Below are 22,948 nucleotides of genomic sequence, written 5' to 3'. Positions count from 1 at the left end.
TGAGGGTTGAGAGAGTAATATATACATATATAGTACATTTGCTCCGAATATCAATAAAGGATGATTTCAGGGGATATAATTGACGTTCGAAACTTTCAAGCGATTACGTAAGAAATTGTTTCATATGTACACGTATTCACTAAAAAAAAAAAAGGCCGATAACTCAAAATATACTAGTTTATTTGTAGGTTCCACTATAAAAATTCCATTCACTTTCTTTCTTTTTCTTCGTGCATCTCCGTTCACCACACTTTACATCTTCAGCCTCATGTGGAATGATGGAAGGTTTGTCGCTTTCGCAGTTTGCGACGAGTTATTTCTCCCTGCTACTGTTTTACAGTTTCATGGGTGGTGAAACAGTAGTGCATGCATGTATATGATCGATATGGCAAGAAAGTGGCTGGACCGTGATTAATACTGATTGTTGAGAATTTCGTAACGAAAATCTTCTTTTTTCGGGTGGAATAATTTGAATTAAATGCTTAATACAGTATCGGAAACAGTAGAAATCGGAAACAGTAGTGCATGCATGTATATGATCGATATGGCAAGAAAGTGGCTGGACCGTAAATAATACCGATTGTTGAGAATTTCGTAACGAAAATCTTCTTTTTTCGGGTGGAATAATTTGACACGCGTGGAGTTACTTGCCAACGGTTTCTGGCGAAGTCTAAACATCTATTAAAACTAAACCCCTTATGATGAAATGCAAAACATACATATATACACACTAATTGTACAAGCATAAGTCACGTAAAACAGCCTCGGATATAGTGGCTAGACTTACCAAATTATTGAGGTAAAGCTTGGTTTGTCTTAAAAGTAAAAGCTTTCATCGTACAATAACTCCTCCTCGCCTATGCTAACCGCAACGACCTAGTAACTTACGCGTGCAAGAGAATAGGACGAATCTAAAATTGTATATCAAGTGCACACGAGAAAACCCTTCACACTGATAGGGATCGCATGTAAGTTTTCAAACGACTATATCAGAGCATGACTTCACAGTCTCAATAATAATTTTATTCTCTAGCTAGAGGATAACACATGTAAAATCAATTGCTCGATGAGGCCTGCCCATGAATACTGATGAAGCTGAGCTAATTCATAACTAACTGATGGAGATGAACGCACTTCATCAGTAATACAACAAATTTTGTTGGGTGCGTTAGTCTTCATTTTAACTTCTGAAATTTAATTCTTGAGGCGAGGAGGAAACTATTTATGATTTCCTTGACTTCGTTTCTTTCTAATTTCTCTTCATAATTAACAATTATGTTGTTCCTAATGAGATGTCTGAATTTTTTATTCAACAATATTTTTCTCCACTCGTGATTTTTAAAGCTATTAGGGTCCTGTAAAACGAATTTCTTAAGTCAATGGCACAGGCGAAACTTCATAGTTCGCAGTGCAGCTAACCGAAAAAAATCACGATTGCTGTCATAAAAAATATTTTTCTTTATTTAAATTCCGTGATTCCCTTTCAAATCATCCACAATATTGGTATATGTCATAGGCTAAAAATAAAGTAATAATAAATATTTATAGAAGTTATTCTTGTGGTACAGGAATTGTCTAATATAGGGAGCATACAGAGAACAGGAAGTGTCTAATTTGTTTTTACAATTAGGAAGTTAGTGACGTAATTTCTGGACGTATGCAGGCTTAAAAATGAAGCATATAAATAAGAGCGTGCATATGCCTGCCAAAACAATTAAAAGATGAGGGGAGTTTATGACCATATATAGTATTTGACTGCAAATAAATTATAATTATTGAGACGTATGTAACTGAGAGATGTACGCATGTTGTCTGAAACAAAAGATGACTTGTTCAAATATGTAGATTCAGAATACTAAGACTTCAGATCAATTAATTTGAACTAGTAAACTTGGCATGTAATGTGGCAAGCGTTGTTATGTCCTCACAGACTCACTGAGGAAACTTGGCATGTAATGTGGCAAGCGTTGTTATGTCCTCACAGACTCACTGAGGAAACTTGGCATGTAGTGAATGGGCGAAGTTCTGTAGAGTTTCCCCAGTATCTCCGAGTTAGTAATAATAAAAAAGTACCTATAGAAAGTATTCATTATAAATTAATACAAATAAAGTGAAGGTATCACCAATTTCATCAATGTTAATGTTTATTAACATAAGTACACAAAACACGTAAAAGCTAGGGATAGTACTCGGAAATTCCCCCGAAAATAATTTGAAAGTTCAGACGAATCCGGAGGGTTTAAAGATGGCAACTGCATAAGTCCGAGCTGGAATAACTTGGGCTTCAGCTATACTCAATCTATAATGGCGTCGTGTCATCCGTCAACGATCGATGCTAGTGCATGCAAGCTTGGGTGCCACATGACGTCTCGTGAGCTTGGCCCAGATTTTATAGGTTTTTTCTCATATGCCGCCTTTTATTGGTCGATTGTCTTATATTAAGCTCATTTTTTTGTAGTTCTTCTGCTCTTCCTGTACTTTCATTAGAGCTATCTTCTTCGGCCTAGATCTGAAACCTCTAGAATCAAGTTTGAGAAGCTACTTCTTAAACAACTAACAAACTGTTCTCTCGAAGTTCGGGTCGGTAATAAATGACAGCAATAATTTAAAATTGCATAGCTATTCACTTAATCTTGAAGATGGCTAACCAAAATTTTGACTCTATCAAACCGATGATTAATTTTATTGTGCCTGAAACATAATGTTTTATATGTGCTGACTTTGGTCTCATATCTGAATCTAACACAACTCAACTATAATAAATATTTTTGTGGCTCTAAAATAAATCAACGCTCCGAAGAGATAACGGCAAAACAAAACACAGTTTCGTTCGCTTGCTAAGCGCTTTCTATATTGAAATAAGTGAATTTTAGAAAAGGTTCGATCACAATTATATAGTTCTTCGTCCTTAGTATTATTTTGATTCTGCATCTGGTGAATGTCCGTCATACTGCACGATTATTTACGTAGTTTGACATAAGTGACTACAACACACCGCACAAGCAGCAGCAACACTTCATATTGCCCGGAAGTGTAGCTGAGAAAGAAGTCTTGACATAAGTGACTACAACACACCGTACAAGCAGCAGCAACACTTCATATTGCCCGGAAGTGTCGCTGAGAAAGAAGTCTTGACATAAGTGACTACAACACACCGTACAAGCAGCAGCAACACTTCATATTGCCCGGAAGTGTCGCTGAGAAAGAAGTCTTAATTGAGCGAACTACACGACTGCTCAGGATCTCTCTCCTTCACCGTAACGGTAAAGAATGCATACGAGGATATGCACACGCTATAAACTTCGATATCCATTTTAACTGGATTTATTTGCGTATTCTCACATTGCGATTAAAAATAAAATCCATTTGATAGCTTAAATGCATATTCCGTCAAAAATGGCTAAAAAAATTTAAAGCTTTCATGTAAAATAAAGTATTCCATCAAAAAAGGCTAATGTAAAATATTCATATTCCATCAAAAAAGGCTAAACAAATTTCAAAGCTTTCATAATATTAAAACTAATTTCAAGCTCAACGGATGCTCCACTGTTTATTCAAATTTGAATACAATCAAAAGTTCAGCTTGGAAACCAGTTGACAAGGCGTGGATTAATGTTTCGGCCAGGTTCAAATTTTCGTTGCTTAGAAAATCAATGGAAGCAGCGGACGAATACGTGTTGGTAGCACGTAAATGCGCGACATCGCCCCCGGGTTGTTCTGAAGCAGATAAAGAGAAAAGTTTTGAATAACTATCGGTAAAGAAGTATGAATTTTCATATAAAGAATGAACAAATATAAAGACAAATCACATATATGCATTACCTTAAATGATAGATCCACTTAAGAGGCGAGGAGCCAAATAATGTTGAAAGTTAATGGTTAGTAAAGTAAGATCAGCTCGTATAGCAATGGTTATTAATCGCATGCTGTTAGAAGTTTGGACTTTAATTTAACTGAGCTAATCTTATAAAAGTAAGCATATAGGCATGCGGATGGACAAGATAATGAAATGTTGAAAAAAGGAAATAGAGAATTAAGACACGCTAGCATAACCAGCGGCGGTCTATGTGCTCCTAATATGAAAATTCCAGATCGCATTAAGTTACTTATTTCTACTTTTGAAGAAAGTCAGAAAGAACATTAAATTTTTAATTTCAAATATTTAAATTTTTGAAAAAGATTAATTATACAATTCCTACAATCATTTAAATCAATGGCAATTTAATATACATTTCTAATAATGTTAAATAAAATTCACAACAGTTTTTCAAAATTTTCACGCATGAGCTACTTTGGAAATCTGCCAGTCACTTCGCCCGCCAATTACGGGGTAAAATATGGAAATTATATTTTTAACTCTTATTCTTATTCTCATTAGTGCCAACTAATTTCATAAAATTCTCCAAAATTCTTCAACTGCAATCAATAATATTATATTCGTTAGAACGGTTTACCTCAATTAAAATATTTAAATAATTCGAAACAGATAATTCGATTAAACTGAAGTTATCAGAAGTTTCATTGCAGCCGCAAGCGCGTCACGTTTACTGTTATCTGATAGCAGAAAGATAACGAGTCTTGCGAGACATGAAGCCTCGAGCTGCAGTCTTTCATTTACGTTGAGAGATCGAGTTTGCGGTCTAAACTACAGGTGGTTCATTACGCTGCAAGTTCATTTCATGGTGTAAATAGTATAGTATAGTACAGTATCTTCGGCATTAACAACACTAAATTAGTATAGTATAGTATAGTATCTTCGGCATTGAAGAATAGGCCTGGATAGGCCTGTCGCCGATTCTTGTACTTTTCTTGACTAGACTGGCCTTTTGATCAAATCTTTTCAACGGACAGTAGATTTAAAATCGGTTCTAGATTTGAAATACTGAAATACCTAAATACTGAAAAGGAAATCGAGTTGTGCATAAAGTGTGTTACAATCGTCGGTGGTAAAGCAAGGGTGTGATGGGGCTGTTAAAGAAGCTCCGTGGGCTGGTCGTCATCAATGACGTGCAGGATGACACTGTCGAGCCCGTGGTTGAGGCTCAGCCGCCTGAACAGGACAAAAAAGAGGTCGTCTATAAAACGCCAAGGAAAAGTAAGATCTTAATTTTGTATTTGCCAGCCCAAAAATTATGAATTATTAATGTGTAAGTTAATAAATGTTCAGAGACAAATAAATTTGAACGAATTTTTTACCGGATTTTCTGCGTGATGTAATTGTTTTCTTCCAATTCTACCTGATTTCCGCTGGTTTAGGTTGTGAAAACTTAGTACGCAAAATAATTGTGATGATATAACTACGAATGAATAGTCAATATGATTTGACGTCGAATCAAATAACTCAATTTCTAAATTACAAACTATTGTCGGCAGGCCCAACATTATACGTATATGCGAACGATAATAGAAACGAAAGAATGGTTCAATTTGAAATCACAATTTCAAAATTTTGCGTGCATTACTTATTTTAGCGATAACCAACGTTCCGGTGGTTGGTCGTCATACGATCCATGTGATATTAAGAGCTCTCGGGAATGCATGACACTCGATCCAACAATACCGTTATCTTTATTTCACTCGCACAGTTTCTTGAAACTTTGTATCTTTATTGCCACGATCCGATGATAATATTTAAAAAATACATTTATGAATTTTTCCCATGCTTATGCAACATTATTCTTGCCCATACAATACACTTTATTCGTTCATACCTAACTTACCCCACTAATTTAAAACTGATACTAAAAACTTTTAATAATGATGTCATTATTCATAATGATGTTGACGCTTGCCCGTGTATTAGAAAATTTCGCAGTCGACCAAAGTTTCGAAGCATTTAAAATATCAAGTTATATTCTCGGCACACATGGGTGGCTCTAACATTCCAAGAACAACTCTTGAATACATTATAGGTCAGTGTGTACGCATAGCTGTAATAATATCTCTCAAGATAAGCACGCATCGTTTAACGTGAAGAGTTTCGAAGCATTTAAAATATCAAGTTATATTCTCGGCACACATGGGTGGCTCTAACATTCCAATCGTTTTAATCATCAGAGAACTGCTGCGATAAATACTCCCGGGTCATCGGCGTGCTGTTCCTCTGCCTCATACTCGGTCTGCTGATCCCAATAATCTTCATGGCTACGGTCTACGCTCCTGAGGACAAAGTACTGGGCTCCAGAGGCTACTGCCTCATCAACAAAACAATACAGTCAGTTTTGGGATTGATATTGATTCGCAAATTCATACCAGCGAGCCTATAGATCAAATTTTTAACTTCACGAACGCTGTACACATTTTAACTCACCTCAATTGTGCACTTATGGTCATTGAAAGCTAAATTTATGTGGCAGGTAGAGAGGTATCGAAAATAGAATTTCTGTGTAACACACTTACACAATAAGATTTAAATTTGTAGGAATTAAATTTATCATCTGCCATTTTTCACCTCTCACCTTGAAAAAATATTTACCATGGGTAATGTAATTATTAAACGGCCTGACGGTAGTAGATAAGGTGTTAAAGGAAATTTGTACATTAGCATTTCAAGTAACTTGCGAGAATCATGAAATGTTCAGAAATGTTTTGAAAGTTGTTCATTGAATTTATTTATTTCATCAAAATCTATGTGAACTGTGATGTCAAGATCAGTGTCTTGCTTACCATTAAAATATGCTTGAAGAGTGCAGTTTCCGCAAAGTATCCAGTCACATTTTATAAATAATTCATTTTAATTAACACTTCTAAACATCACATTCGATGTAATAACGGAGAATATCTATTCTTAAATTAATAAACGATGTATATTATTTGATAACCTTTAAAATCACTATAATCAATATTTCTACGCTATTTTTGGGCTAAGAAAACACGTCAATAGCGCATGCTTATGTTTCATTCCTATTAGGTACTTTTTTGATAATATGCTAGAGAGTTGGTACAACTAGTTCTTTGATAAACTTTGTAATCACTGAGCAGGTACTCGTGCGGTGACTTGAACCAAACGGAAAACGAATGCCAGGCAATTGGATGTTGTTTCAACGATCCTGAAAACGCTCCATATTTACCCTCCTGCTATCACTCGGCCCCATCGGAATACGGATACACTGTGTTGAAAAGTTTTGCCGGCGAAACAAGAAAGACTCCTCTGAGGTTTATCGGTTCGGCGTTAGAGCTAGGGAAGAGTCAAAGTTTAAATTTCGATCTCAGCAGCTTGCGAGAATCGACTACTTTTGGCGACCCGGCGTGGCCGGCCCAAGTGAAGATCGAAAGACAAGGAGACGATATAATCAGACTGACTCTGTCAAGTCCAGGACACGAGCAAGGAACATTTGTAGTAGATGATAGTTTCAGTCCCTCCGCTAGTATGAACCCAAATCTTGACGTTCAAGTCAGCGCACAGGGTGAAACATTTAACATTTCCGTGTATCGCACAGACACACATGAAGTCTTGTTCAATACTCTTTACGGGCCCATGATTGTTGGAGATGGATACATAGAATTGACCACAACTCTACCCACGGCAAAAATATACGGCCTTGGTTCTCGTTACTCAACAAAAGTGTCTCCTTCATTCGAAGAGTTTGAGACCTGGACTCTGAATTCTAGAGATACCTCCTTCTCGAATAAATCTTTACCAGGAACTCATCCATTCTTCATGGGGATCGACTCTTATGGTCAAGCTTATGGAATCCACGTACGTACTTCAGCACCCTTGCAGATAGGAGCCGTTCCTGCACCGGGACTTTCATTTCGTTCTGTTATTGGGACCTTCAAAATCCTGATCATGGCTGGCCCCACTCCGCTTGAAGTGTCAAAGCAATACACTGATATGGTGAGACGGCCGCATCTGCCACCTTACTGGGCCCTTGGTCTCCACTTATGTCGCACCGTACAGTCTTCACTGCAAAATGCAACATTCAGGTAAATATTTTCGACGCTAATGATAATTCACTTTAAAAATTGATAATGGTAATTAAATAGAGAAAATCAAATTTCAAATTTGTTTGCTTTCTTTGACAAAACAAACAAACAAATTTGAGAAAACTCAAATTTGTTTGCTTTCTTTTTTGCTTTCACTATTCATGCGGATTAAAATCATAGGCTATCATTCAGTCTTAGGCTGATATAGCTACGTTTACAGCCTTCATCACAAGAAATTACATGCAGCCTCATAACACTTTTTATTGTGCACTGTTGCAGTCGATAACATATAATGCATTCAGGCGGTGTGCATAGGCCCAGACGGTGGTTAAAATGTAACCACGCTCAAATTGTTACCTAGTAATAATAAATTTATACAAGAATCATACATTTATTTGACTTGATAATGCTTGGTCTAAAGCAGTTGAACATTATACAGCTAATCAGAATAATGTTTAAATTAAGAGACGTTTATTTGAAACTTTAAAGTACTTAAACATGAATTGAACACAATCCGGAAAAGAACCTGTAATGCGTGACGTAATTTTATTGTTCCAGCAACGTTACAGATGCCATGGAGGCCATAGGCTTGCCGTACGAGAGCGACTGTCTTGACGCCAGACTCGCATACCCTGACACATACGCTGCACCCCCCGCTTGGGTGGACGACGCCGTAGCGAGATTAAGAAAAGCGGAGCGGAAATTTTTGGGTACAGCGTACCCCTTCGTGGTCCATGGGTCGACCACTTATAACGAAGCAGCCGGTCTTGATATTTTACTGAAGGTGATGGGAAGCGATAATGAAAATGAAATAAACTACTTAATCGTATGTGACAATACATATTTTGTTGCGCGTGTTGGCCAATTCCGAGGGACTCGATACTCAAGTCCTTCACAAATGTTTACAAATTTCAAGGCGTAAAAATATAATCTACGTAATAACAATATTTAAAGAGTGTTAGACTGAAATTAACGAAAACGCCGAATTGTTTCAACATGATTTTCTCGAGTTCTTAAATGAAGTGAAAATGATTCTATTGAAGCATTTCCGATGCTCACTTGAAGCAAATTATTCAATATAGGAGAGAACGTAATTTATATAAATTTTTCAGTTGAATTCGTCGTACGATTACTTCGGATCCGTATCAAAGGCTGCCGTTGGATACCCGGATTATATGAATGAGAATTCCTTCACGAGCTGGATGAACTCGAGCGCTAGCGTCACCTCCAAGTTCAGCACGTCAGACGGCGTCCTGCTGCTGCAAAACTCGCCCCTTAACGAGGCTGCGGTGCGATACACCCTGTCAGGCAGTGAGTGTTGGGTGCTGTGGTGAGTGTTGGGTTAACAAAGTCGATCATGGTGAGCTGAGAGGAGAGGAGTTCACCCATGAGGCACTTAAGAGACGACTGGGTTTGTTTTTAAGATAGATTCCGGATTGACCGTCTATGCTCCACTACCCTCGACAAGTAACCAGCAACAGCATTTTGCATCAGCTGGCTCAAATGAGAGCAGATGCAAAGTTGTCACCTTCAACGTTACCACCGGGCCCTGGGGGCGGACGACCTGCCCATTGACGGATTGGGACAGAGGACGACAAAGGCGGCGCACCAGCATGGCAGTGGAGTAGGAAGTCCTAATCTCAACATAAGGGCATAAAGTTGATGTGGTGTTGAGTGATGTGGTTGCTGGTGGTGTGTTGGGTAAAGTGCTAAATATTTGTTGCATATTTTTAGAATTAGTGACATTTCATATTACTTGATGTGAAAGTAATAATTGGATTAGTTACATTTTTTGCTTAACATTTAGAGTAGGCCTCTGTGTCCAGGTTGGTATCGTGCGGCAACAGTTGAAAATAGTTGCTGGGTTGACTAGTTCACATTTTATTAAAGTAAATGATAGTCAACTCAAAAATTTTCGTAGCTTTGAAAGCATTTGCGTAAAACTTGGAAGGCCCTCACGCTCTAATAATGCTGCGCGTACCACAGTTAGGGACCACAGGCTTGATAAGATGGGCCCCACATCAGAGGGAACCAATGTACTCATTCCATGACAATCGCCATCGTAACTGCAGAACAGCCATTGCACTCATACTATTAACAATGCCATCATAACTACGTTAAAGCCAATTCACTCATCCCTTCTCCATTGTCATCGTATAGTGGCCCATAAGCTAATCCAATCTTCCTCTGACCAATGTCATCGTAGTTGCGCAGAAGCCACTGCACTCAAAATCTAACTTTTATTTGCTGTTGCAGATGGGAAGAACTGCGTCCCAGAGACGCCAGACTTGTGTTGCTGGAGGAGCGGCTTGGGCTTCCAAGTGGACGCGGAGGTGACGGAGCCCACCGAAGCCTCGGTGTGCTGGGCCACGATACATCCTTCCCTGGCCGACTCGCTGCACCTAGCGCACCGCAACGCGTACGGCCTGCACCACAGCCGCCGGGTCAGAAGTGTGCTTCAGGTGGGTTCTGAGGATCCACAGCCGCCGGGTCAGAAGTGTGCTTCAGGTGGGTTATGAGGATCCACAGCCGCCGGGTCAGAAGTGTGCTTCAGGTGGGTTATGAGGTCATACACGGTCATTGGTGAGGCTATATACGGTCATTGGTGAGGAGAGCATCACCAATAAGGTGATGGGAGCATCATACACGATAAGGGAGCATCATACACGGTTATTGGTGAGGCTATATACACGGTCATTGGTGAGGCTATACACGGTCATTGGTGAGGCTATACACGGTCATTGGTGAGGTAAAAGGCGAGGCCTCTCAGTGGTAAATGGTGAGGCTTTACTCTAGTGAATGGTGAGGCTTCTCAATGGTGAATGGTGAGGCTTCTCAGTGGTGAATGGTGAGGCCTCTCAGTCACAATTGGCGAAGCCCATCATTGAGAATTTGAGTCTCCTCTGCGTTGATTGACGAGTTCATGGTTAGAACAATCAATGGCGAAGAAAATTTTTGCATTGCCACTGTGCTGACTCAAAGAAAAAATGATTGGTTTATATACCGTAAATGATAACCACGAAGACATGAGTACGAATTCGGAAAATGATGCTATTAGTGCATAGGAAGAGTTTGTTGCTTGTGACTTTGCAAGAATGCTGAAGGGGCTCTTCTCAACGAGCATAGAAACAAAATTCTAATGGGTTTTGGGTGTCTGTGGTTAGCCTGTGTCGGTGAGTGTGTACATATCCACAAGGTTACCCTAGTAAATGAATGTAAGAGGCGGCACATATTGTCCATAACAATTAGGGAAAAATCGAAAACACAAGATTAATTCATAGGCGTTTGACATTCAACTTAGTAGCTTTTGATTGGGTGCCCACGGGTTGAGTTCAAGTCAGTAGGGGAGGATAAGTGAAGGAGCTCGTGGGGGCTTTAAGGAGTCTGTACTATATGTAAAGCTAGGAGTTTGTTAAGAAGCGTCAGTCCAAGTTCAATCTTTTCCTGCGTTCAGACGCTACGGCCGACATCTCGGCCTTTGCTGATGAGTTCCTCGACGCATCCAGGGAGCGGGAATGTGAGCGGCCACTTCAGTGAGGGCTTCAGCACCACGTTGGACGACCAGAAAAGGGCGCTGTTACAGGTAATGTAACTCGTCGTATCCTACCAGAGACAACATGAATTACGCCATGATATGTCATATAATAAACACTAATGACATCATCTGACTGTTAATTAATTAAAATAAGTAACAATTCCTGTAGCCTTTAAATCTTACACACGAATTGATCTTTCCTGCCTATGATTGTGGTACCACAATCTCAATATCAATCTGCCCCATAGTTCGGCCATCTTGCCCAAAAGAAGTTACCTCCCATCCAAACAGAATTGAAATCGTAGCAACACTTATTGAATACATGATTTATTAACAAATGAATACACGATTTGTTATTCAGATTGACAATCAAAAGCCATTGATACATTGATCTATTGTTCTCAACATCTTTATACTTCTTGGTAGAATATGGCATCCTGTATTGTTTACTCTCAGATTGCCCATAGGCAACGTTACAGCTTAATTAAAATGTTGGGTACACTCGTTTCATTGAATTTATGATGGGTTTGCGGTAATTCTTATTTACTCAAGTGTAATTCATTTTTAAAACAATGTTGGATTTATCTAGTATATGAAACCAACTCAGATACAATAACATTTATGATCGAGGTGATAGAGATTGTCTATCAATTACATGTTAGATACAAATTCAGCACGTTAAAAAATATTGACCCTGCGAGTTGTACTCGTAGTTAGCGTCTGATAAGCGATTAGCGATCGCTCACCTTAATAAGATAGTAATTGTAATCCTATAATATAATTCCTATAAAGGTATTAGATATGGGGCTGGCGGGTGTGGCTCTCACTGGCACTCCTCCATGCGGCTCCAGAGATGTTTTCAGTAAGTCAAAATTAGAATAGATTAGAATAGAAGTGTCGGCACTGAAGAAGTAGGCCCATGACCTGTTACCAATTCTTGAATTTTTCGTGACTTGATTCACAAGGGATCCGGCCTTTGGAACCCGATCTTTCCATAACTGATAATTGATTGAGATAGCTGCTGGACTTACTGCAAGGCTCGTAAGCTGCTAGGCATTTTAAGACTGAACATAGGCTCCTGCATAGCTTCGTCTAGTCTGTTCTTGAAGATGTTCATACTCGGAGCGTCAAAGATGCGATCAGGGAGGCTGTTCCACATGTCGGTGATGAACTTAACTTACGAAGAATACCTTTTAGCATGAATTTTTTCCATCAAAATACGCAGCAAAGTAATTTCTAACAAACTGCTTGCTTTTAACTACTCGTTTAATGATGCAGACACGACTGCTCACGAGAAGGAATGGAAAAACTTGTGTTTACGGAGCTACCAAAACTCGCTTTTCTCTCCGTTCCTGCTCAGCCATTACGAAATCAATCAGCGTTCAACGAATCCAACCGATGTTTTTGGGAATCAAATAAAGTGAGTTCTATGAAATGAATATTTTTGGACGACTTTTCATGTAAAATTCTTTATTTGTATTGAAAAGCTACATTAAATACACATTGACGTGTATGAAATTTTGAATGTTTAAAAAATCCAAAATTTTAAGAATTAAAAAACGTAACTTAAAAGTGGTTCCTAAAATTAAATTAAGCTTATTTCTTGACCTATACTTCCGACAGGCCGTTGATGATGCTGAGATACATGTTCATGCCGACTCTTTACACATACTTTGTGGAGGCCAGCGATACCGGCGCGCCTGTTCTGCGGCATCTCTTCTACGAATTCCCCAATGACACCAGTGAGCACTTGCCTCAAAAATGATGAATCATATTCATGAATGAAACAGTGCAAGTTTGATATAACTGAGGCGTAGTTCATACGACTTTATACAAATTCATTCTTGGAGCTAAATTTGCACTTATTCATAGTATTTATTTTGTTAGTGAGTAGGTTTATGCCTGTATTTCCCCTGTATCTTTAAGGTCTAACTTGTCTATTGAAAAATCTTTCGTTGGCAATAAAGTCTGATAATAACCCATCTAGCCAGGCGGAATTGAACATTCGTTTAGGACAGTTAGGTAGCGTCTTATAAAAGACTTTAAAAAACGATTTAAATGACTTGCAAGAAAATGATTTGTTTTACAGTGGCGCAGAGCATTGGTGACGAATACATGCTGGGCTCATCGTTGTTGGTGGTGCCAAACTTCGTCAACGAAAGCAACTTCGGTTCTACAACTCATGTCCCCGCATACTTCCCGCCGGGCGCTTGGTGAGATCTTTTTATGTGGACTCGAGAAAATTTCAATGGAAAATTAGATATTTGTGTTAATTAGTATAATTCGAACGTCGAATCTTACATATATGTGTCACAGTTTGTGTGAGTGTGTGTGTAGGCTTGTGTGTTATAGAAGACTGGCACAATAAATGTTTAGGGGCTGCATGTGCTTGTCCACAATATTTATCGTGTCGGCATATTACAGGAATTGAAATTTCTTTCATAGAGTAAAAAAGAAAAGATTTGACGAATGTGAGGAAGGGATTAGAACGAAAACTGAAATTTGATTTGTATTGACGAATAAAAATTTGATTTAAACGGTTATATTTTTTATATTTCTAACGAAAGTAGAATGAGTGTCTTATTTTCGATGTGAAATGTGGTTTGACGGTGGCTTTATATGTTTAGAATAGATCAAGCCAGTGCCATGAAGAGCTAACCTGCTAGTTCTCGAAAATTTCAAGATCACCAAAAACAAACTGTCATAAACTCGTGAAGTCAAATGACCAACAGCATCAAAATTTGACGATAAAATGTGATCACGTAGCTTTCGATCTTAATGTTAACTTGATATATCCTGTACTTGAACGGCAGACCAAAGCATAAATCGATGTTTTTTAATTTGAAAACAGAAATTAATTCTATGTTCTGGTTTTCAGGTACGACTTCTTCATAGGCCGCTTGATGTCCAACAGCTCCAACGGCACCGAAACAACTCTTGCTACGACGTCAACTGACATCAACGTCTTCATCCGAGGAGGAAAAATTGTCTTCTTGCAAGGAAGTCTCTCCGTCAGTAGTGTATTGCGAGGAATTTTGATCCATGAGTCTACACACTAGATAAAACTCACAAGCGTATTGCAGCTTTTCATCCGGTAACAGACAATTACTTGTAGAAGGATTAATCGTAGCGAAGGAGAGTTTTCATCGACAGTTATGTCTAATTTCCCAATCGCTATTAAAATTTATCAGTTGCATTTATGCAAGTGGAATTCAATCAATAGAAATAGACTATCAGACGGTTAGATTATTGCATGCAATCACACAATCAAATCACTGCCATCAAATATCTCTGCATGCTATCATATCACTGTACCTTTTCTTCGGCAGGAGCCGATTGCGACTGCCGAACAAATGCGAAAACTTGACTACCACATTCGCGCCGCTGTATCGTCAGACGGCGAAGCAAGCGGTAAGCTGTCCTGCTGGTCGTTTTAAAATTAATTCATTGTCCCCAAATTGTGATTGTGACACTAACTTATTAGCAATCAAGTTGGTGATCACGATAAGGGAGCATTCAACCGTATTTGTCCTCCAACCCAAAGGCCTCTAATGAGGCTAATGTAGACTCCTGAAGCAGTGAAGGCTGAATATAGTAGATCCAAGAGCAAAGCATTCAATGAAAACGGCGCCTTTGCTTGCTGTTATGAAATGATTTAATTTACACTGAAGCTCTCGATCGATGAGCTTTCCAGTATTCCAGATAAAATAGATTGAACGTGTATGAAAATCATTCCTAATTTTTGTAAAATTTTCATATTTTCCTTGTGCTGTTGACAGGCACGATGTATTACGACGACGGTGAGACATTGCGCACCGACAAGAACTACAAAGCAACGTTGCTGCAAGCCTCCCTTAGCGCCGCCGAACAGAAGCTCAGGGTAACACCTTCCGACGTGCCAGACACGAGTGGCCAGTACAGCGACGCTCAGCGCCACAGCTCTAAAATTGACACCGTCGACATATTTGGCTTACCCGAAGTTAGCAAGGTAAGTGTATGGGTGATTCTATCAGCATAGTGATATTCTGTATATGTATTGAAGAATCAGGAAATTCATCATGAATAAAGATGGTATGGAACTGAGAGAAATCTAGCCAATTGTCCTCAAATTCCGATTCATTGTTTTTATAGGATAAAATAAGTAACCGGAGTCAATTTTTTTAATGAAGCTTATTGCTGAAAAAATTTCATGACTTAATTTTAGGACTGGCATTTTGAATGTTTACCCAAAACTCAAGGTTGATCAATACGAGTGCAATGGTCCATGGATCCTTGCAGACAGATCCTGATCAAATCATTCAATAATTCACTAAAGCCATAGCACAACTGCCAAATTTTACTGATAAATAAGATTGACACTCATCCATGTAGTGTGCGATTATAATGCTAGAGCTGCAATTCACATTTACCCCCGGCAAAATGAAAGAGTGAAGATTACCAACTTCGGAGAGTCAAGACCTTATCAGAAAGTAAGTACCGGTATATAGAATGGAGTTTTCGACCATCCGGGAATCTAAGTCTTGCATTATTCCTCTGCTTAAATCATAGGTTCACCAAGAATTTAAGAGAAAATAAAACGTAACGTGGGTGAATGGTAAATTTACGAGGCGTTTTCTTTACTGCTAAATTCTTAGTAATAGTTTCTCTAATTAGCCATACACGATCTGATCGAGAAGTTATCGAACTGCAATGAGGAACACGAACTCAATAAGACTCAGGGGCGAATAACCTACTCATTGCATCAGTGACGCATTGGTCTTGCATAACCTGTGTTCTAGTATCAAAATATAAAGAATGATATGAGCTGGATTTCGTCCTGGCGCCTTATCTTAAGTATAAATAATTTTAGGATTCTCATTCATTGAAGACATTCGAAGTTCTACGAACTTGATCAGATTAATTCTATTATTTTGTTAGAAGTTTAGTTAAAGATAAAATTTGTATCCCAGGTCTACAGCAACGACCAAGAAATGAGCAGTTTCTCGCAAGATTCATCGACGGGAGCGCTTCACATAAAAGGCATTGATTTTGACTGGACTCAAGGAGAGCTCACAATCTCTTGGGAACTGAAACAATGAACTTCTTAATGCGCGGATTGATACAAGAAGTGTACGTGTTTACTCAAAAGCAATTCTATACTCAAAATGAGGTTTCAAGAGTTTTGTTATCGCACCATGAGTGAAAAACTTTGGATTCTTGTTGTCCATTCTTTTCCAATTATTGCTGTCAGAAAAAATTCTAGGTTGTTAACTTTTCACGTAACGAAAGAGTTACGTGTTAGTTATTGACTTATTGCTCGCCAAGCAAGCCGGGCATTTCGCTCACGGCTGTGTAGGTGCGCGTGAAATACACGTAAAAACAATTTGCTATTTCACCTGTGATTTTGTTCTAATATTTTTTTATTTCATATGTTAATATTTGACCCTCGTATAGTTTTTTAAGTTCCTTACTTCTGTATGTATCTGTAGGTAAGTATCTATATTCAGATTAATAAATAATAATAATAAATAATATAATAAGTTCATTCAACTGTTTTAGCGTTTGATTTCATGCGTAGCATTCAGCATTGAAATTTACGTTTCTTCTCTTCGCAGCTAATAAATCGATTTCAGTGAACATTGGAGCAACATGTAACGCACAAGCTAATTCGTCATGCCTGTCTAAGGACCAACCCAGTCCAGCGGCGTAGCGCTAATTTACCTAACCGTTTAATTAAAAAATTCATGAGCAAAGTTATTTTTAGGGCATTTTCTCTTTTATGATTTATGAAAAAAGCGCGATTGCGATCGTCATGTCCGTCTGTCTGTGACTCATGTTTTCGTCGACGAGAAAATGCGCTCTCTGTCACTCACTGCAGTGAGTACTGAGGTATATTTTTTTAGTTAACAGCGGGTCATTTGATCCGGCAGTTCCTTATCGTATGACGTGTGAAGAATCCTGGTCAAGCGCCACGTTCTTAGTACTCCTTGTGTTCTAATTTTTTTACCTAGTCCGGTGTACTAGTAAGGTAAGAATTTTTTTAATTTTGGTTTCGACTGGCTAGCCATCATACAAATTTATATTGGACTGATCAATGTAAATATTCCATCTTGTGACAGAGTCTAGAGTCAACATTACATAAGCTATATTGAAAAAAATTCCTATTTCATGGAGTAATGGATTAAGCATCGTCATTCGAACTTTCTTCTCGGTAATTGATTTTTGTCTTCTTTATCATTAGTATCTTTTTCTCTCATCATTGACTTTTTTCAACCTCATTAGCACGTTATTCTACCTTATATGCTTGAGAAAAAAACTAGGGTCGAGATGTAACCAGAACACTAAACGCAACACGTCACCTAATAAATGCCAGCTAGTATGTTTTCTTTTTACCAGAGTCAAGTTTTCAGTTTTCACATAAAAAAAATATTAATTTGTTTGAAGTCTCAGTAGTACAATAGCAATAACATTCAAGTGCCTACTTGATGCAGGAGATGCGCTGCAATTTATAAAAAAAAACATGCAAACTCAAAATGATTATCTTGACGAGCGCTGCACTCTCTAAGAATACATAAAAATTCCTTGGTATAATAAAGTGTTTGACGACAGAAAACGTAAAAATTATTTGATTAAAGTTTGGACCACAGATTAAATCGAATAATTCTGCAATATCCTCATCGCCAGGTATAGTAACATAGCCTATTAATGCAGACGCGTTTAGTTGATTAGATAGCACGTGGGTCGAGGGTCTAAACTTAACCCTGTACCGCCTGACACGAGTAACCGGAGCAATATTGTCACGCGCCTACTTCCCAGAAAGGATACTTCTAGTGAGCGCAAAATGACTTGCACTGATGGTTGCCGCCACGTACGACAACTTTAAAATTTTCTCTGTTGCGTATAAACGTCCTCAGGTTGCTACACTCAATAGTTTATGTATAATTTAAGTTGAAAGTTATGTTCCGGAGAGTGACATACGGCGGTAGAGGGTTAAATGTATTGTCTGACTGAAGTGAAGCTGAGGCGGGCAACACGCTCGTATGAGCGTAGTAATACCAATATAAAATAAATGAAGTAAACATAACATAAGATACTTTTTGACCCTTTCTACAAGATATAATAAGGAAATGGTGAAAAGAACAACGGTCGTATCTCACATTATAATTTACAAGATATTTCAGTGAAGTTCATTGATTATAAACACAAAATACTAGAGTTAAGTTAATACAAACCTTTTAAGAAACAATAAAACGCACGACATTCCTCACGGCTGACATTGTTTACGAGGTTTGCTTTATTTTCAATTTACGGGAGGCGGAGGGTTTAAGTGACGCATCCGTTCACTTATTACACGCCACGTATCCAGGAAAGTGTGAAGCTCATCGTAACTGTCCTCGTTACATTACGGTTCTTCTCTCTACCTATAAAATCTAGACGAAAAAAGAAGACCAGCCGACAAAAACAAAATTAACGAGACAAAAATTATCCAGGGGATAACAATCGATCACCAAAATTAATTACCGAAATAAATTCTTGGACCAGGTGGAGAAAAAATCTGAATGATTTTGTTGTACCCTGAAGCCAGCGTCACCACGGAACAAATGAACATTAAATAGCGACCAAATCTGGTTCGTCTGACACGAAGCCTAACAAAGCATGAACAAATTCAATGAGACTCAGGACAAATAATGTACAAAGGAAACGTTATCGAGAAGCTTTAAAAATACTGTAGTAATCTAAAGGCAGTGAATTTTTACAACTTAAAAAGTAATAAAGATACATAACAACATGCAGACCTTGATACACAGCGCGGGCGCGAGTCGATTCTTTGACTAAGGATGTACCGCCATCACAAATTTTAGCCGGCCAACTCAATTGAAAAAAATGAAATCGCCTAATTTGTCAGCACAAAAAGACCATCTGGCAACCCTGGGCCCAAGTGGCACACTGTTATGATTGGAGGAAATAATGAATAGATTTGTTATTATAATGAAAAAATAGGTTGGATATCATTGTTCTGGTATCCCGGGGACACAAACTTCTTTACACTATAACGGATTCTTCGTTAATTGCCGAGTGTTCCCATACTGTCAGTAAAAAGCTTAACTTCAAATGAAAAAAGCCTGCATAAATAATGTCATTCGATTTATATCAACGAACTTCCGACGTTCGACCTTCGGGAAAACAGGAAAATTCTAGAAATTTGAATGATTTTCAAAAAATTTCAAAGGAAACCTATAATAATTTCAGGAAGAATTATAGCGCATAAACCATTTTGAGAGGATCGAAGTCAAATCTATCAGTTGCCGCGAAAATTCCGTGTCACATTCAGCTAAGTAGAAATTTGATAGAAACGACTAAATCGCTCGAACAAAATTTGAGAGTGAAACAAATTTCACCAAAATTATGCATGCAAATGAATCAGCTCAGCCAGCACCAGCACCCTGTTATATCATGGCTTCTGGTTTCATATCGGGCAACATTTCAAAATATATACGTTACACAAAAAAGGCTGGAATTTGAATTATTATTAGAATGGATGCCCGTGTTAAAAGTAATTTTAATTAGATGGTCTCTGTATGGGGTCATTAATTCTGAGAAAGATCGACTGTTTTTACCGCCGCCCCAAAGAATACGTAAGATGGGTTAACTCGAGCCAAGGAAGTAAAATGAAAGTAAGCAAGACAATTTACACCGCTTCGGAGCGCCAGATTTAATAGTTTAACAAACATTTAATGATTAAACGCAAGATTTAATAATTTCTAATAAAACGCATGTAATTCAAACGCAAGATTTAATAATTTAACGAACATTAAATCATTGCAGACGTGTGGTAAGAAGTCTCGACATGGTAGCGCCGAATTAGTTCGAAGTAAACAGAGTTAGCAACATAGAAAATAAAACGAAACACAAAAGACGAATCTACAGGACACAAATGAAGGCAGCCACAAAAGAGGTTGCCGACATGAGATGCACTAGAGACAGATAAGAGGAAAAATTTTCACTAACATGAGATGGCATATACCCGCACTAGAGAAAGATTAGAGGCGAACCTGAAACACGCAGTCACGCACTTCTAACTTAGTGTGGATCGTTCAAGAGGTGTGATAGTAACAAGAAAGTCGTAAACTTATGTAAACTTCACTTTTGATGAGTAGCTTTTCTAACAGCAAGACACTTGAGCTCTCTCACACACACACACACACACACACACACACACACAACTGCCGTCTATGGACTACCTAGTTAGTTAGTTAGTTTAGTGGCCACATGTTTACTAGCGCTTCAGCTATTTAGCTATCTCGCACCGAAAGTCATGTTGAACATCACCAAAGAGGTGGAAGGTACTACCTAGCATATCTTACACAGCTACAGGCGACATCAGTTTCACTGCACTCCGATATGATACAATACGTTTAATTAATATTATGCTATGCGTCGTTAGACCTCAACAACGCCGTTCACTCTTAATGAAGAAAATCATAACTTATTTCATACATCAGACTAAACGATTCGCGGCGCATAAAGCACAATTCTGACCTAAAAACTTCAGTGATCGAGGCAAATAGCGAGTTATTTTCTACCGCAATAACTTGTGTTTGTTATGAAGTAACAGCGCAGTCTCCTATGTCAATAATTATTGTTAAATTAAATAACGCTTATCGTTCCTATGCTGAACATATCTAGTGTTCGCTATATGCAAGGTTCAAATAGCAATCGTACTATACATAGTCAAGTGTTAAATGTACAAGGAGACACCCCCACACCTCACCATCATCATGACATAAGATCCTTCACTTCAGCTCGAGTAGATCTCAGAACATGGATTCAAATCATGATTGTTTCTTTATGCGTACTTACCTAATCACACAATTTGAGAGTAAGTTTAGAAGACAAAAATGCGATTAATATAATATGAATTATTTAGAATGAAATCAATCATCATACAGCGTCGGCATAATTTTTCATCAGTTAATAATTTTTCATCAGTTATAAATCGCCGATGTGCCACCACTACAAAAGAATAGGTTGCCTAACCGAAATTGGAAGAGAATAAGAGGATTTTGGAAATAATTGTTAGGTTTTGAATTTAATTTGAATTTAAAAGAAAACTATGCAGGCCTATGATTGCCGTAAAGACATTGATCTTGTGTATTCATCTGGACGCAACACCTTTGAATTTTATTACGTTAGGCGGCAGCATGAGGCGATCGAGCTCTTTGTTTAGTTGAACTCAACAATTACTGCACTTTCAGTTGAATTGAAGTAACCACCATCCCAAATTTTAGCCGGCCAACGTTACTGAAAAAAATTAAATCGCTGAATTTGTCCGAAAAAAAAAAACCATCGGCAACCTTTGGCCCAAATAGAATGAAGAGAGACATTGTTAAAAAAGAAGTAATAATAAAGCAATATTAGACGTATTAGTAATAACAGCAAAAATTTTAGTCGAGCCCAAGAATTGCAGTCGACACCTACGATGACATTTACAAGAAAAATTATCTGATGGAATCGAGACGGGGAAAGACGGGGAAAGACGGGGAAAGACGGGCTGACTTTAAGTAGAAATTCGTTATTTCGTCCGCGGATTTTCAACGCATGATAGTTGACCAGCTCCTACTTCTGAATTATACACTAGAAACAGCACGCGTCATGATAAATTAAAACACACAAAGATACAAAACAGCGGGTCCTATGATATTCTCGCTCATATTTAAATTATCCCTTCATTGATGATCGCTCAGTCCGTGCTCTAAAAAACCGTGTCCTAAACCAATTCAAGAGCAAAACCACATACTTGTTCTTGAATAATGCAGGATATTTGCGACCGCGTCATCTCTAAACAAGAGTAACGACTTTTCTCCATAAAGACACACAGCGGAAACTTTGTGTTTAATAAGTTGGTTAGGTAAAAAAATGTCAAGTTTGAAAACAAACTTGAACTCAAAGAACATATATAGAGACATTTATGAAACAGCATTTCGAAGACACTGCCAAATTGTCAAGGTATTTAGTAATGAAAGCAAGCAATAATAAATTATCACGTGTTTATAATACATATATACAAAAATTTCTGCTAGATATAGAGAACTTAGTTGTGAAAATTTAATTTCTTCAAAAAAATGCCCGCAATAAATATTCCCAAAGTATGTTTAAGATTTCATAAAATTGACTGCAGACATTCATTACCGAAGATTTCAGCGAAAGGCGTAACTTCAATAATAAAAAGATTCGCTGGAAGTCACCCCTCAATATCATAAATGTCATCAACTTTTAAGATGGAACACTCCTTGCGGCCACGACTAACTCGGGAAAAGTGATTTCCATAATAAATGCATATTCAGTGTGAAAAATATTATTATACTTTTCTAGTATTAGGGGATTAAACTTCCACACTTTCTTACAGCAAAATTCTCATGATCAATTAAGCCAATCTTAACCAGCGCTTGCAGACGTAAAGAAAATTTGGACTAATTATAACTTTGCCAAATTCAACTTGAAACATCG

General features: G+C 38.0%; 1 protein-coding gene across 1 annotated transcript; it reads left to right on the top strand.

Annotated features, from left to right (window-relative positions):
- The first annotated feature begins 4,830 nt into the window (after positions 1–4,830).
- LOC108676913 (maltase-glucoamylase) lies at positions 4,831–17,202 on the top strand. Its single transcript, XM_018165069.2, has 15 exons — positions 4,831–5,095; positions 6,058–6,214; positions 6,982–7,926; positions 8,485–8,710; positions 9,039–9,237; positions 10,183–10,388; positions 11,381–11,509; positions 12,254–12,323; positions 12,740–12,881; positions 13,085–13,203; positions 13,551–13,674; positions 14,340–14,472; positions 14,791–14,872; positions 15,241–15,449; positions 16,411–17,202. The coding sequence occupies exons 1-15, from the start codon at positions 4,963–4,965 to the stop codon at positions 16,537–16,539; spliced, it is 3,003 nt and encodes a 1,000-aa protein (XP_018020558.1). The 5' UTR covers positions 4,831–4,962; the 3' UTR covers positions 16,540–17,202.
- The last annotated feature ends 5,746 nt before the right edge of the window (positions 17,203–22,948 follow it).

The sequence above is a fragment of the Hyalella azteca genome, unplaced genomic scaffold (assembly GCF_000764305.2).
Source record: "Hyalella azteca isolate HAZT.00-mixed unplaced genomic scaffold, Hazt_2.0.2 contig895, whole genome shotgun sequence".
In the NCBI taxonomy this organism is placed as follows: Eukaryota; Metazoa; Arthropoda; class Malacostraca; order Amphipoda; family Hyalellidae; genus Hyalella; species Hyalella azteca.
Note: the sequence above shows the minus strand (reverse complement) of the source record. Positions and strands in the feature narration are given on the sequence as shown.

Excerpts from the sequence above, each read along its gene's own strand:
- LOC108676913 (XM_018165069.2), top strand. The coding sequence starts at position 4,963 with ATGGGGCTGTTAAAGAAGCTCCGTGGGCTGGTCGTCATCAATGACGTG. Across the intron at positions 9,238-10,182 it reads GCGATACACCCTGTCAGGCA|ATGGGAAGAACTGCGTCCCA; the intron begins GTGAGTGTTGGG and ends TTGCTGTTGCAG. Across the intron at positions 14,473-14,790 it reads TCTTGCAAGGAAGTCTCTCC|GAGCCGATTGCGACTGCCGA; the intron begins GTCAGTAGTGTA and ends TTTCTTCGGCAG.